Genomic DNA, 15,081 nt, shown 5'->3' on the forward strand with positions numbered 1-15,081 from the left:
ACTAAACCAACGTAAAGCGCGATCTGACTCTTCCTCTGGTTAGGATTCGGTGAGGACAGGGGCTGTGGTGAGGTTACCCTAAGAACCCCGCTGCAGCCGGAAACTAATAACAAATGTGACGGACTGTTTCCGGACGGCTGCTTGGAGGAGAACGCGGAGGAGCAGGCGTGGGGTTCTTCACCAAAGCAAATGTAGAGGACATTTGCTTTTCTGCCGCCTCCTCTCTCTCGCGTCCTCCCTCACGGAATTCTTCCTGGTCGGGTGCCTGAGTCTTGGGACGCATGAACATGGACGAGCTTTGATCTGTTCCTGAGTATTTCGGAGGCCTCGCGGTTGCAATGGCGGCCGAAGGGGACAAAAGCGGCGACTTCTACGCCGTGTTGGGGCTCAGGAAGGAGTGCTCCGAAACCGAGCTGAGGAATGCGTACAAGAAGCTTGCCATGGTACGTTTGGGACTCAAAGTCACTTCTTTTCCTCAAATCGATGGCCGGCCTCGGATTCTATGGACTGGAAGAGCGGAAATATCATAGCTTTGGTGTAATCAAAGCGATTTGACGGACGATCCATCGAAAAGTTTCGATTTTTACCTTCTTCTCTCAGGCTTTAACGTTCGTTCTGTATGATTACTCTATAAGGTTCTTGTTTCCTTGAATGATTTTGATTGCCGGTGTTTGGAATTGGTAGGAACTGCATCATTTCTTTAGATGATTCGGGGTCCCTTTTCATGATCTGCTGTCATCGTCTGCGGTTCTCGCTTTCGAACGATAAAAGCTGTAACTCAACATTTGTAAGTCGTGGATCGGTTAAAGCCTTTGCCATTAACAAAGGTGTTCTTGTCCCTTTCTCAAATGACCAACAGAGGTGGCATCCGGATAAGTGCTTGGCTTCGGGAAATGCTCAAATCGTGGGGGAAGCCAAGGAGAAGTTTCAGGAGATCCAGAAAGCCTACTCTGGTTTGTTCCTCTTCTCCTCTTCTTCTCCTTCCAACTGCCCTGTTCTTTTTGAGCTTATACTGTACCACGAACCTTCCATTTCAGAAACAATTTGCAATGCTAGATACTATATTAATAAGTAGCAATTCTCTCTGTAGCGGAATTAGAAAACATATCGTGGTTTTATTCCATAAAAAAAAGACATTTTTGTGGTTCATTGTGCTTCGATTTTGAGCAGTTCTCTCAGACTCCAATAAGAGATTCCTGTACGATGTGGGAGTCTACGACAACGATGATGACAATGACGAAAACGTATGTCCTCATTGGTAACGGTAGTCGGTACACATGTTCCTTAGTCTACTCACTGTAACTAATGGTGTTCTTCTTGGTATTTTCTCACAATTGATAACTCTGCAGGGTATGGGAGACTTTATAGGGGAGATGTTGGAGATGATGAGCCAAACGAAACACAATGTAAGACTAATTTTCTTGCCATTTGAATTCTCTGATCCTTTCTGTGCTCTTTGGCTAATTGGTCTATTAACGTGCAGGAGAACAGCCAAGATAGCTTCCAGGAGCTGCAGCAGCTGTTTGTGGAGATGTTCCAGGATGACCTGGATGCCGGATTTGGCGGTTCCATCTTCCACGGTGGCCCCTGGGATCAACCGACCAATGGCCAAGATTGCTGGACTTCATCGGGACTGCACTTTGCTAATGGAAGGAGTAAGTGTGGCAACAAGCGGGGCAACTCGGCTGTGAACTTGGGAAAGGTCAATCTTGAAGAGTTGGAACATGGTACCAGCGACTTCTATTTTGGGGTGAGTCACTTACTCATGGGGTCTCATCTTTTCCTTATAATCTCTCATGAGCTGGAACTGAATTGTTTTGTGTGCTAATAAGCTATGTAAAATCTAGTTGATGTCAACTATTAAGTAAGTCTTCACCCATGTATGGCAAAGTAATTAAAGCTTACATATGCCATCCTATGGTCATGATCCAGTTGACCTTAAGATATCAGTGATTGTAGGTCGACTGTAAACAAAAAATATATGGACGTAGCTGGACAAGGATAAGGTATCCTATAAAAACTGAAATGAGAATCTGATGCAATTATATTTTATGTATCATATGAGGATTGAAGGTTCGCTGCATGATCTGACCATGACTTGTCATAGGTAGGAACTGATTTTATGAGGCTGGCCATGACTTGTGATAGGTAGGAACTGATTTTGCTTTATACATAAGATGCACTTTATTAGATGGCGTAACATGACTAATCTATGATGTAACCATGGTATATGAATGTATACCATTTCAATATTTAGGTAGGAGTGGCTTCCATGAAGAACTATCAACCTGAGTGATGGATCTGATTTGAATTATTTCCAGAAGCAAATTAAGCTGTTTTATATGCTTGTTCACCCTACTCTGTGATGTGGCATTATTACTGTACTTTTAACAATGATTCAATTTTGAGTAAGAAAAGGGTGGCATGTATTACAAGGCTCTCCACTAATGCATCCAACAAAAAGTGGTTTTGGGAGGGTCAATATATGCAACCATACCATGAAATTGTTAAGCTGTTTCCATGACTTGACCCTAGCAGTTCATAAAGGAGAAATCCTGCTGTGACAATGAGACTCGTTTCTAATGGACTGAACCAATAGAGTAGAATGTATCGCTGTATGTGATCTATTTAAATTTCATTCCATGGCGTTTTATTTTCTGAAATAATGCTCAACTTTACTAGTTAACAATACTCCTGATTACTGCTTTATAATTTTTCATGATTTGTGCTGGCAGCTGAATGATGCAGCACAGCCATCACAAGGGAAAGGAGGCAGTAATAACAAGAGAAGGAATGGAAGAAAGCAAAAGGTTTCATCCAATCATGATGTCTCATCTTGAGAGATCTCAGTTTAGAGCTTCTAGTTCACACCCCATGTTTCCTTTTGTTCAGTTATTTGTCAAATTTTTCTATTCTCATGCTTTTAACTCCCGAATTGCAAACCATGACTCTTTGCCTGGGACCTTTCGGCCGCAGGGTAGTGACCTAGTTTCTCAATTGTATGCACTCTGATTGGTAGCTGTTTGAAATAGGATAAGTTGGTGCTTGGTTCAAGATGTTCAATACTTTCCTACTGTTAACCCTGTTGTATTTTCTTGGTATAAGGTTCTCTATATGCTTAGTGCCAAAAACAAAACTACAGAGACACAGTCATCAGTAGTGTGCCTTCTTGAACAGTTACTTACTATGTTGATTTAATTTGCTTTACTCTAAAATGACATACAACTAAGGCTTTATAATGTTAGGTAGCTGTGCACATGCTATATCGAAATTATGTTTTGATGTTCCTTTAATGATCTGGCTTTGGTGTTTAGACTATAAGCATTCAGATGAAAATTTTGATATATTATTTAGAGTTGTATAGCTCTGTTACAGATGTGTGCAAAGGTAAAATAAGTAGCTTTCAGGATATGTTAGTTAAAGAAGAGCATAATTGATTGTTCATGACATACCTGTTATGTATGAGTAATGAGATTTTGGAGTCTGGTCTCTTACAGGAACATTTTGACAGGATGATGTGAAGTGCATTATTTAGGCACAGACTGTGATTTAGATGAGTAACTATCACAGGATATGATTGAAGCCATATCACAAATGAGAAATAATGTAAACTAGACATTAGAAGGAATTAAGGAAGAATGACACGAAAAGATACAAAATATACATTCTGAGGAATCATTAGATAAAGATTGCATACCTCCTACTGTGTCCTGATTCGGAATATGCCGACAGCTTATAGGAGCTTCCATTGAAGGTGTTTTCTAGGCTCATATTAGCTGACACAGTGCTGTCATGTCTCATGGTCCACAGAACACGCAAGTCTCCATGGCTATGGTGGGTGAACTGGGACTGAACATTTGAAAGATGGTGGTATGAATCTGTATGATTGGAGTCAGGAAGTCTCTGATACTGGCTGAACCTTTGTGGGCACAGTTCCACAGAGATCCTTGGCCTGAAATATCGCAAAGTCTTGAAGGCTTTGTGGTGCCCCAATCTTTGCAATGGCAACTTTTTCTCATCTTTAGTGGGAAAGTGACAATACTTTGTTTGTTAGTATGAAATTGGCCTCCTTGTTGGTCCTTTTACCTTCATATTCATCTTGAAGAAGATCCTAACTATTACAGTGACACTGGAGCAAACTAAGGTGCATGAATCCACGTTCAATGTATCCTGCTCTGTAGGTTTTCTGGAGGCTCCAACCCAATGCCACCATGATTTGTGCCTCTGATTGGCTGACATTGTTTGGCTGTCATCATCATCATCTTGTAAAAGGCTGCTTGTCGTACTGCACTCAGCTAATTCTTTCACATAAAGTAGTAGCAGAGGCTCCACCACAAACTAGAGGTTAAAGAGAATCAGATGCATGAACTGAATGTATGCGAGGCTAGAAAACTTTTTGAGGCTAGATATGCTTTTGTTGGGACATGAATTTTGATAAATTCAATGAATATGATTGTAGAAAATTATAAAGAACACAAGCTCTTATCATAATCTAGTTGTTTGCATAACTCATTTATGATATCTTGATGAAATTAAAAATTTTATCTTATAGATATTTAAGGTTTTAAAAATTTAATAACAATAATAACAATAAAATTGTAAGTCTCAATTATCTGAGATCTGTAAAAGGTTATATATTTAATTAAACTCGGATTACTTAAATTTTTATTGATAGTTTCTGTTAATTTTTTTAGATTTTTTTCTACCTTTCATCATATCATTAATATTAATTATTTTATTAAGATTTTTTTATATCTTTTCATACCATTAATATTAATTATTATCTTAAAATCTCCTATATATATATATATTTATATAATATTAAATAATTTTTTTTATTTTTTAGTGAAAATAATACCTAATTATTCATGAATAATAATATTTTTTAATTTTTTTAGTAACTTTACACATCTATCTTAATCTTCTTATCTCAATAGATAATATAAATTTTTATATATTATTTTTAAATTATCTAACAAAGAATTATTGATCTCACAATAGTCTTATGTAAATCTTAAAGTTAGCCTCTAATATGTCTTCTCATGATGAAATTTTACATACTGTTCATTTTTTTTTTCTTCATAAAACTAATTTGGGTTGGTCAATCTGAATCAATTATTATTTACCATCAAAAGTTGTGGTATAGATATAAACCTTTAAATTAGGTGCCACTTCAGCACATTGCCACCTCCCATCAAAATAATTTGATGTTGATACCAAATTCTTACAATATCCCAACTTTACCCTCACATAATATATTTGAGAACAAATAACCAAGGGCATATTTGTAAGTGTGCACGTGGATTATATATTTAATATCTTCCTTTCTCTAATTCCTGTTATACCCCTCCTGCTGATCTACGGCGCAAACACCCACCGTGCGTTGCCGTCAATCCGCCATCACGTGCGTCTCACAACTTGACGACGCTGCCGTTAAGCGCCGTCATGTCCTGGTAACGGTGCCACCCCATGTCTTCCCTGGTCATTACGGCAATCCAGTCCATACCCCACCCGCCGTCCCGAGGCGCCCTCACTCGCAGGCCGACATTGCTCACGTCTTCATCCTCGTCCTCCTCTTCTTCGTCGACGTCGTCGTCTTCGATATGGAAGCTCCCGGCCGCAGCGGCGGAATAATACGCAGTGAACCGGGCCTTGGCGATGATCGCCGCCTCCGCGGCCGCCGAGTTGACCACGCAGGCCGAGCCGACCTCGGGGACAGGAGGAGAGGTGGGGGTGGGAGGGTGGATGAATTTGGAACCGGCGACTCTGACGGCCCAGAGGCCGAGGGCAGTGGCGGCGGCGGCCACGAGCGCGAGGCATGCCCACGCGGAGCCACAGAGTGAGTAGAGGCGGGAGACGACGGCGCCAAGGCTCACCGCAAGGAGGTGCATTTCGGGAATAAGAGTAAAAAGAGGAAACGTTGAGTAGTGCAAATATATATATACATATATATATATATATATACATATATATGAGTAATAATAATAGCACAAAAATATTATTTTTTACAATAAAATAAGACTACGAAGAAAAAGTTACATACATTTCAGCATCACAAATTAATCACATTTTGTCCACAACAAAAGTCACTTTCTGATAATACAAATCATATATATACACGATGAATAACATGGACCAGAGAAGAGTCATCAAGGATACAAATAAACTAATTTTAATATGACTTAAGGCCAAGACATTCAAGCTTGACTGAGAAGTTTGATCACAATAAATAGTTCAACCGCTTGATTGACACTGTTGTATGTAAATATCGCTCACAATAGCTTGATACAAAGCAATAGATAGAAAATTGAAGGACGGATTCTTCTACCTTGGTATTTGCTCTTCATGCATCTATGTCAAATACTCATTGAGAACACATGCAGCAATTACCATAGAGTGGAAAAATCAAGATGAACAGGCTCCCTTGCAGATAATTCTCTGGACATTAGAGAAAAATAGACAAACGAATCCATCAACGTTGCTACACACTACATAATATATTTATGTATATTTAGAGAAAAATAGATAAAGGAATCCAAAAGTACGAGGTTGTCTAAGTGGTTTCTCAATAGGAAGAAGGATGGGGGAGTGAGGTCGGGCTAGGGAGGCTCGCTTCGAGGCTATGAATAAACCTTCAAGGGTACCCTGAGATAGAGTCGATGGACGCTTGGTCCACGTTGGAATCCTACACAACAAATTAACGTTGGGAGAGGTTTTTGACTCGATACCTTCATTAAATAGTTGCTGTTATCATTCGACTCCAATTTGATTTTTATAGTTTGTGTTTTGTTATTTTACAGTTAGACTTCTTTTATTTTCTCCAATGAGAACCTCTTAGTTTTCTACTCGTAAATTCTTTTTTTATCCTTCTAATTTTATCCCTTAAAAAGATAATAAGTTTATTCCCGCATTGCTCTTTTTTTTTTTCGTTTGGTTTCGTTGGACATATTTTAAATAGGTTCCGAAGTTTTCAATCGGATAACTTTAAATCATTATCAAAAAATAAATTTGAGAAATGAAATTTAAATTTTAACATAAAATATGAAAAAAAATATATAAAATAATTTATAGTACAAATCAACCAAAAAATTCTGATATTTTATATTTAAATAATATTATAGTAATTTATAGATATAAATTACTTATAATGTTGTGCAAAAAAAGAAAAGAAAAATCAAAATTTGTTCAGGAGGTATAGCTCATATGGAGTATTGTTCACAATATAAAACTGGCCTACCAATTCAAGGGGGTAAAATGAAAATTTTACAGCAAAGTTTGTCAAATTATCTATAGGTAATTGTATCATGGAAAACCATAACATATAGAAACATTTCCCTTGAATAATTGGCAAAGCCTCTTGGAACACAAGCAACCTTGTAGATCCTAATTAGCAAAAAGAACTTCTTCTAATAACAACATAAACATAAGCCTTTTGTCTTTTCAAGGCATGAAGATTGAATTCGTACCACCTTCATCAATTGCTCTTATTACACTAAACATCATAAGAAAATAGGTGACTTCTTGTCAATAATGGTGAAAGGTTATCATAAATAGAGTAAACTTAGTTAAACAAATAAAATAGAAATAGGCACTGAGATGGATTAGGAATTATGAATTGGATTAGGAATTATGCAATCTTCTATACTGAATGGCACCGTTTTGTTATTGTTGTTATAGTAGTAGAAATCTTGTCTAAGCTTTTCTTGTGGTGTTTAATGAAGGTATTGCACTGAGATGATAGGGAAGAAGGGTTGAATGGGATTGCTTGCTGCGTTCGAGCTAATAAAGTCTTGCATGATAATAAATTCTTCGAATCAATCTTCATATCAGCTCTTGTTCTTTGCACAATGTTGTCTTTGTTTCACCTGTGAGATATGATTCAAGAACAAGTTTCGATAATTTAACAGTTCAACCCTTGCAATTTTTATGGAAGAGAGGACATCACTAAATCCCTCGCAAGCTGAGAGTTGCAGACAAAACTTGGATTTTTAGTAATGTCAAGCAAGATGACATATCACAGTGGACATAAATTATATATATATATATATATATAGAGGAAAATAATAATAATAATAAATATTAAAAATTTAATTGATTGATTATCGTATCTCATTATAATCTGACCTATTTATAAAAAAAATTATAATTACATAAAAATAAATATATGATTTAATTTTAATATTGAAGGGGATAATATTCTTGATTCGTTATGAGGAATATTTTTTTTATGATATTCTTGATCGATAGACTTTCATATTCATAATAACGATAGATCTTTAAAATCTTAAATCAAAATTTTTAGTCCTCGATTGAGTTCTATAATCATCAATCAATATCGAATTTGATTTCTTTCAAATTTCTTCACCTTTTTCTTTTTTTCGACTCCTTGAGTTATCTAGAAAATTATATTAGTATTGTTCAAAATGCTTCACATAGTTACTTATTATATATGTAAAATAACTCCTAGACTAATTAACTTTATACCTATGTCCTCCCTTTCTGTGTGGCTAATGCTTAGAGGTTCTTTCTTGAAGCCCTTTCCATTGGGGCAGGTATGTTTAAGTCTAAACAAAGGTATGCTCTTCTCTAATCTTCTACTGCAACTCCCAAAACAACAAGCGAAGGTATCCCCAGTTGTTTCAACTCTACCTTCTACTTCTTTCTTGATCACAAGGAACAGAAGGAAGCATGTTTCTCTCTTGTGAGACCAAAGAATAAAATGCAGCATAATATTTCTTCCACAGCTATAACTCATCTATAGAAATTTCTAGATTTCTTTTTGGTTATGAGTGATTTTTAGAGTTTTGCTCTTCCTAACGGTATCAATCTTATTTGAGCTATAAATTTATTAATCTGAAATTTTTTAAAATTTTGATCTTGTTTTAACTATATCATTTTATATAAAATTTTAATTTAGATAAAACTTTAATTTTTAAAAACTAAACTATTCTTTTTTTTTTTCAGTACCTTACTTAAAAGATTCGAAATACAAATGTCTGCCTAAATACTTATTTTATTTAATTATTTAAAATTTATAAAATAGAGATAATATTTTTTGACCTCTTTATACTAAATTAGAATTATATGTTAACTCTTTCCTAAACCTCACACAAAAAATATATACTTTTATTATTACAAAAGTCTAAGATATTATATGCCTAGAGTATCATCGCAAAAAAGGAGTATAAAGATTACGGTGATGCATCTTTTCGAAAGCAAGATCCCAATATGATTAGCCAACCTATCAGTATATTCATCGTATTTTCTATAAATATGATATTATTGATATACTGCTAATAAATTCTAGCATTTTCTAAAACACCCTACCATTATTATACGATGATGGTCAATGTCTTAATGATAACTTCATCAATAACGATCACTACTAAAAAGAGGATCAATAATAATGATATGTCTATTATGGCATGAGGCCTTTTCCATATATTGTTCCTTCCTCGATTTTATATTGATGGAAATAGTGATAATTAAGGTCACGGAGGGTCTACCAAAAATATAACAAACCCAACTCTCGGATTGCTCCGAAGAACTCTCGTTTCATGCATTAGGATTAGGGTTACGCAAGTGTGAGATCCATCGCAAATTGCATTTATTAATCTTGCTTAATTTGCTTAATTTGATGCTCGAAGACTCGAGAACTATACAGTCCTCCAAATTGACCTCTTCGCGTAGTCCCCAAACCCTAAGTTCACGGCATGTGAAGAGTTAGAAGAAGGTGGGTGAGGAATGCCACCCACCCATTGACTTTTCTTCTTTTGTTCTTAGACTAAAGAATGGATGATTGGTGAGTCCACCACCCACCCACAGACACAATTTCTTCCACATGCATGCTTGTCCTGTGGATTCAATTTAATTATGTCACCCACAACACCTTTTCTCCCCCCCTATTGATTGGATCCATTTGCTTGGCATCATTTTGCCTTTGAATGGCTTTGTTTGGTCACCATCCACAAGTTTCCGAGCAACATCCACTGATTGCTTAAGAGGAATGGTGTTAGTCTATGAGTTAGGTTTTATAGTCAATTCAAATCGATCTAAGTCTCACTTCAATTCTTCCATCTCAATCATCAAATCTTATTGATCTAAATCTTATTGACATGTAAGGTATTTCGCATCAATTACAAATTATATGATGTTTTACCCATTTTAATTTCTTAAACAAGTATTGATGTATTTGTAATCCTTGGAGTTGTATATTTTAGACAATTAAAACATTAGTATCTAATGCGAGATGTTATCGAATCCCCAAATTGCTCAGTGCCTCTTCATTGCCTCGAGGGGGTGCAACCCCTTGGAAAGTGCCACGCTATTGACCTATTCTGAGTGATCTTTTGGTTTATTCTAATTTAACCCTTTTTGACTTTTTGTATGTGAGATTGATCTCCAAGAAATTAGGTGACTGACTTCAAAAGATTTTTGTAGTTGAAGAACAATTTGGACATCATATATACATATTCCATCTTTTTTTCATGAATCTTACCCATAAAATCAAGAAAACCACAAACAGTCTCCAACATGAAAGAGTTGAAAGCTTCTGAAAACAACTCAGATTTCACCTCAAAGATAGAATTACATATTCATCTCAATTTAAATTGTACCTTTCTTTTTCATTTTCACTCAATCTCATAGATGTTGGAGGAGCTGCATATGGAGTCATCTTTCTTTCTCATGTGATATTATTGTCTTTTTTTTGGTTTGAAGTCTGGGATGTGTGAGAGCTTGCAATGGCAGTCTCACCTGTACTTTTCCCTTGGCAGACTATGAAGGCTTTTGGGAAGAAGACAACCCTTCAAGTCCTGGCTTGCACATGAAAACGTGTGAGGAAACTGAGAAACCGTGTTCTTGCAGAGTTTGTGGATGGCGCAGACTTCTAGAGGGATTATATTATATATTATTGTGACAACAATTTCTTGATTCAGGAAGAGTCATCATCTAAGTCTCCAATTTGGGACAATTAGAAAAGAACAAAGAATTCAGCTGGATAATCTTTAGTCAAGTCTTTAAAACTTCTAGAATGCAGAAATGATAATAATAATAATAATAATTCCTTCAGTGGTGGAATCAGATGGAGATTTGAGTAAAAATTTCATTTAACATGTGTATAACAATGTCTTCAATTTATTATTTTTTTCTTTGACCACCTTCATCAAATATGTTTACTACATGTAGTAAGAATTGAGAAGAATACAAAAGCCTTGTGGAGAATATGAAAATTACTATTCACATGCTTTGTGCTATACGACTAAGCATCCAATATTTAGAAACAATCAACATCAAACCTATAAAGAATCTTTCATAATTTTTGTAAAGAAATTTATTTCTCATATTCATGCTCTATGGGATTTCTTTTGATTGGATTAGATAAGATTTGATTTGGTCACATATATGAATCCACACATTTAGCTGAACTTTATTTGCACAAGTATAATTTTCCTTGACCAACTTGATGTCAACCTGCATTTTTGAGATCTTTTTTGCTGCGTGCATGAATCCATACATTTAAAGGAAGTTTACAGGTATCAGCCAAGTCAACAATGTTGAACAGTAAGCTCAGGTTGTAAATGACACAACATGATTGAACAATATGAATTAGCTGTCATGAACTGCCATTTCCTGACGAAGGAGATCTCAAAAACTTGTGTCTTTATCACATGAAAATACAACAGAAATTTCTTCCTAAAACAAGATCTCCCTTTGCATCAAAAGGAAAAAAAAAAAAATGAAATGCTACAATTAGCAGATCCATCTGTTCCATCCCCATGGTTAAGTCACTGTTGCAGTAGCACAGGAGTCACTGGTTTGGATTTCAAAGCTATCAGCTACTCTCAGAGTTTTCTTGTTTCACAGCTTGTCCACCCAACCCAAGCCAAGAACGGCAGTGCTACAGCTTGCCCAAGTCTGGCGCCTCCGTGCCACCATGGACTTGATACGGAGCTTTGGTGCTGATCCTGAAAACATTGGCAAGCAGAGATATAATTGTGCCGTTAACTACTACCATGTAAAGATACGAGATACAAGATGGAAATCAAGAATCATAAGCAAGAAACACTCACCGATCCTTCCTCTTCATCAGGAACCGATGAAGAGAGTTTTTTCTCGCTATTGGCATATCTGTTTCCGAAACAAAATTAATCAGCATCAGTTACAGCACTATATATTGCCACAAGTTGTGTATCGGATATGTCTGTACATGCCTAGATTCCAAAAATATGACAGAAATTTTTACATCTCTGATTCCTAATTATTTTGTGACTAAATCTGATCGTGCTGTCCATAAAATAATTTATATTTTTTATACTTAATGAATTGCTGGAAATGATCAAAAGAGTATGATTACCAGAAGCATTAGCATGAGCAGTCTCCAGCTGACTGCTACAGTCAGCTCCGGTGGAGGAAGAAGGGGCAGTGAAAACAATTTTTTGGGCTGCAATGCTCTCTTTGCTGGCCATCTGCAACAAATCCTCAGCCTTGTCGGCCGGGAAATCATCAAAAACCAACACCTTTCCGCAATAAAAGATGGTCAATTGTGCCTTCTCTGTCCTGATAAAGTAATCACAACAACAGAGAGTAAACATTTTATTCTGATTTGCAACACTGAAGCCACACAAAGAATAGTTCCAAGAACATGAGATCTGGAGTATCTCACTTAATATTTGAAGGAATCCTGACAGATTCTGAATCAATCCCTGCATGCTGGGGAAAAAGCTCCATGGATTTTGGAGCATTTTGGTCTGTGTTATTGAAGGTCTGGTCCTCAGTGGACACATCCACACCTGGTAGCAGACTCAAGGTGGTGGGTGCCTGGTGCTTCTCTGTGGCAAAGAAAGATGCAGATGTAAGTCTATGCCAGTATTAATTTTGAGAATTAAGAGAATTTTTCAGTAAGAGAAATTGTGATGCCACCTAACAAGGAAACCATATAAAAGAAAAGAACAAAAAAATGAACAATTAATCGCAAGATGAACATGCAGATTAACTTGGACGAAGAAAAGAACTTGAGTTGTCCCAAAGGAAGATTAAGGAAATTAAAGAACTATGCATCCCCTTAAAATTCCTTATGATACAAAAAACAAAAGGAAAGAGGTTGAAGAGTTGGGAAATGTCTGATAAAAGAACCTTCAAATTTGTGGTAATCTATAAGCCAGTAGTCATGTTAAGAATTAAGAGATTCTTGCAGTAAAAGAAATTGTGAATCCAACCAACGCATTGATAACATGGAATCATGGAGAAAAAAATTGAAAGAACAAACACCGAACTTAAATTGTCTCAAAAGCCAAATTACACAAGGTAAAAAGAAAAAAGAAGGAAAAGGTCATGTGGAAGATTAAAGAGGGAAGAAAATTTTGAAGAACTCTGTAACCCATAAAAGTTCCATGTGATATCAATAAAAAGGGAAGAAGCAAGCTCACCTTGAGGTTGGTGGTGAATAGGCCATGGAGCCAACTCAAGGCCAATGCTACCAAAGCTGCCCTTCTCCTTCAAGTACTGGCTCAAGAGTCTGCATGTCACTGAGAATTGAGTCTTCTCACTTCTCTTTCCGATCTTCTCTCCTGCCATCTCTCTCTCTCCCTCCAATTAAGCAGACTTTACTCAATAATATTGATGTATCTTGCTCTTCTTCTCCTAATCTTCCTTGTGGGTCACCATTAACACATATTCTTCCTTCTCCTTGTCTATGGTTTTATAGAGATAAAGAAGGCACGTGAGAGAAAGAAGGAAAAGGATGAGAACCACACAGTGAAGGAAATAAAATATAGCCTTGAAAGAAACACGTGTTCTCCTTCCTCAGACAAAGTCCACCAAGGGAAGTAGAAGACGACACATTTCCCGACACGACTATAAACAAAATCATACCACACACTGAACTCTAATTCCATACCGCGTATCTTAATCCGATTGATCGTTAATACAGATGAATTCAAATATAAAGAACATATCTAAATTATTAAATATCAATATCCAAACTATTCAATCATTGAAAATATTGCATAGTTTTTTTGTCACAAAATTAATTCGACGTGGATTTGGATAGGTCATCGGGTCACAACTTGTGCCGAAAGAGATTCCACCTTCGACTATGAGAGTTTGTCTACTTCTGGCGGTGCCATTACCATAAAAATGTGATTTTTAAGTTGCTAATAACATAAAAATGACGAATCCATTGCCGACATGGAATTAATAAGTTGGGGTCGTGATGTGGTCCTCTTCGTCTTTGGCCTTTTGTAGGTACCACCAAAGAGATCAGTCTGGGATCCAACCAAGCAAGCGTTTGAATGAAAGCGAATCCAAAGCTCTACAAGTATGACTTGGTCTAGGGTGGCCTTCCTTCTCATGTTAAACGAGTCGTGTTTCCACACTATACTTTAAGGTTTTAGGGTTTTGCACCATCTCCATCACATCAAGACAGTGATGTCTGATGGGCACCTGCCGAGCTTTGGGAAATCAACTCGGTAGGAACTCAAGGCCTGTTTCTGTTTCTGTTGATGATCAAGTACTTCTCAATTATTATTAATTGTGACCCCCAATTCAAATAATTGTGCGCTTTGAGTGAAGATTATGATGTTATTAACAATGCATAAATTATTGCTAAAACCCTAATCACACGACATAAAGGTAAAGAAAATTACGTTCAAGATAAGTTTTGAGCACAGCATATTTGCGCAGCATAATGTAATTAGTTTAGAAGCACAGGATATAGAGATTGTAAAGGAGTCTAAGCTCGGTCGATGTGCATCTAAATATAATGCCTTTCGAATCCATAACCAAAGTTATGATGAGTACGAGTTTACTGTTAGGGGGAAGATTAAGTCGGCAACACGTTTGAGTTGGACCAATTCCTGCTCGAAAAATGCTTCTCGTACCTGATTTGGACCGCCCCGCGTTGCATACCTGCCTTGTGGTTGGAGGAGAAGAAAACGCGGAGTTCAGCGTCTTCCCACCCCCGATCCCGCCGATATCCGTCAGATTGAACGCCATCCCGCGCAGCCTCGGCAACCGGCGAACCACCGGGCCCCGCCGGAAGAACGCGATCCCGTCGATGGAGCTCACATGCCCCCCAAACAC

General features: G+C 36.9%; 3 protein-coding genes across 3 annotated transcripts; 1 reads left to right on the forward strand and 2 right to left on the reverse strand.

Annotated features, from left to right (window-relative positions):
- The first annotated feature begins 104 nt into the window (after positions 1 to 104).
- On the forward strand, positions 105 to 3,054 carry LOC135615664 (uncharacterized). Its single transcript, XM_065114482.1, has 6 exons — positions 105 to 443; positions 860 to 953; positions 1,171 to 1,244; positions 1,350 to 1,406; positions 1,484 to 1,750; positions 2,736 to 3,054. The coding sequence occupies exons 1-6, from the start codon at positions 339 to 341 to the stop codon at positions 2,838 to 2,840; spliced, it is 702 nt and encodes a 233-aa protein (XP_064970554.1). The 5' UTR covers positions 105 to 338; the 3' UTR covers positions 2,841 to 3,054.
- A 2,357-nt stretch (positions 3,055 to 5,411) lies between these two features.
- LOC135613991 (uncharacterized) lies at positions 5,412 to 5,891 on the reverse strand. Its single transcript, XM_065110986.1, has one exon. It carries the CDS (start codon positions 5,889 to 5,891, stop codon positions 5,412 to 5,414), a length of 480 nt encoding a protein of 159 aa, XP_064967058.1.
- Positions 5,892 to 11,555: 5,664 nt separating this feature from the next.
- On the reverse strand, positions 11,556 to 13,797 carry LOC135615666 (protein TIFY 10b-like). The gene is made up of 5 exons (XM_065114484.1): positions 13,428 to 13,797; positions 12,665 to 12,830; positions 12,356 to 12,558; positions 12,072 to 12,129; positions 11,556 to 11,966 (listed from the first exon to the last, which is right to left on the reverse strand). Exons 1-5 carry the CDS (start codon positions 13,573 to 13,575, stop codon positions 11,900 to 11,902), a joined length of 642 nt encoding a protein of 213 aa, XP_064970556.1. The 5' UTR covers positions 13,576 to 13,797; the 3' UTR covers positions 11,556 to 11,899.
- Positions 13,798 to 15,081: the final 1,284 nt, after the last annotated feature.

The sequence above is a fragment of the Musa acuminata genome, chromosome BXJ2-6 (genome assembly GCF_036884655.1).
Source record: "Musa acuminata AAA Group cultivar baxijiao chromosome BXJ2-6, Cavendish_Baxijiao_AAA, whole genome shotgun sequence".
Classification (NCBI taxonomy): domain Eukaryota; kingdom Viridiplantae; phylum Streptophyta; class Magnoliopsida; order Zingiberales; family Musaceae; genus Musa; species Musa acuminata.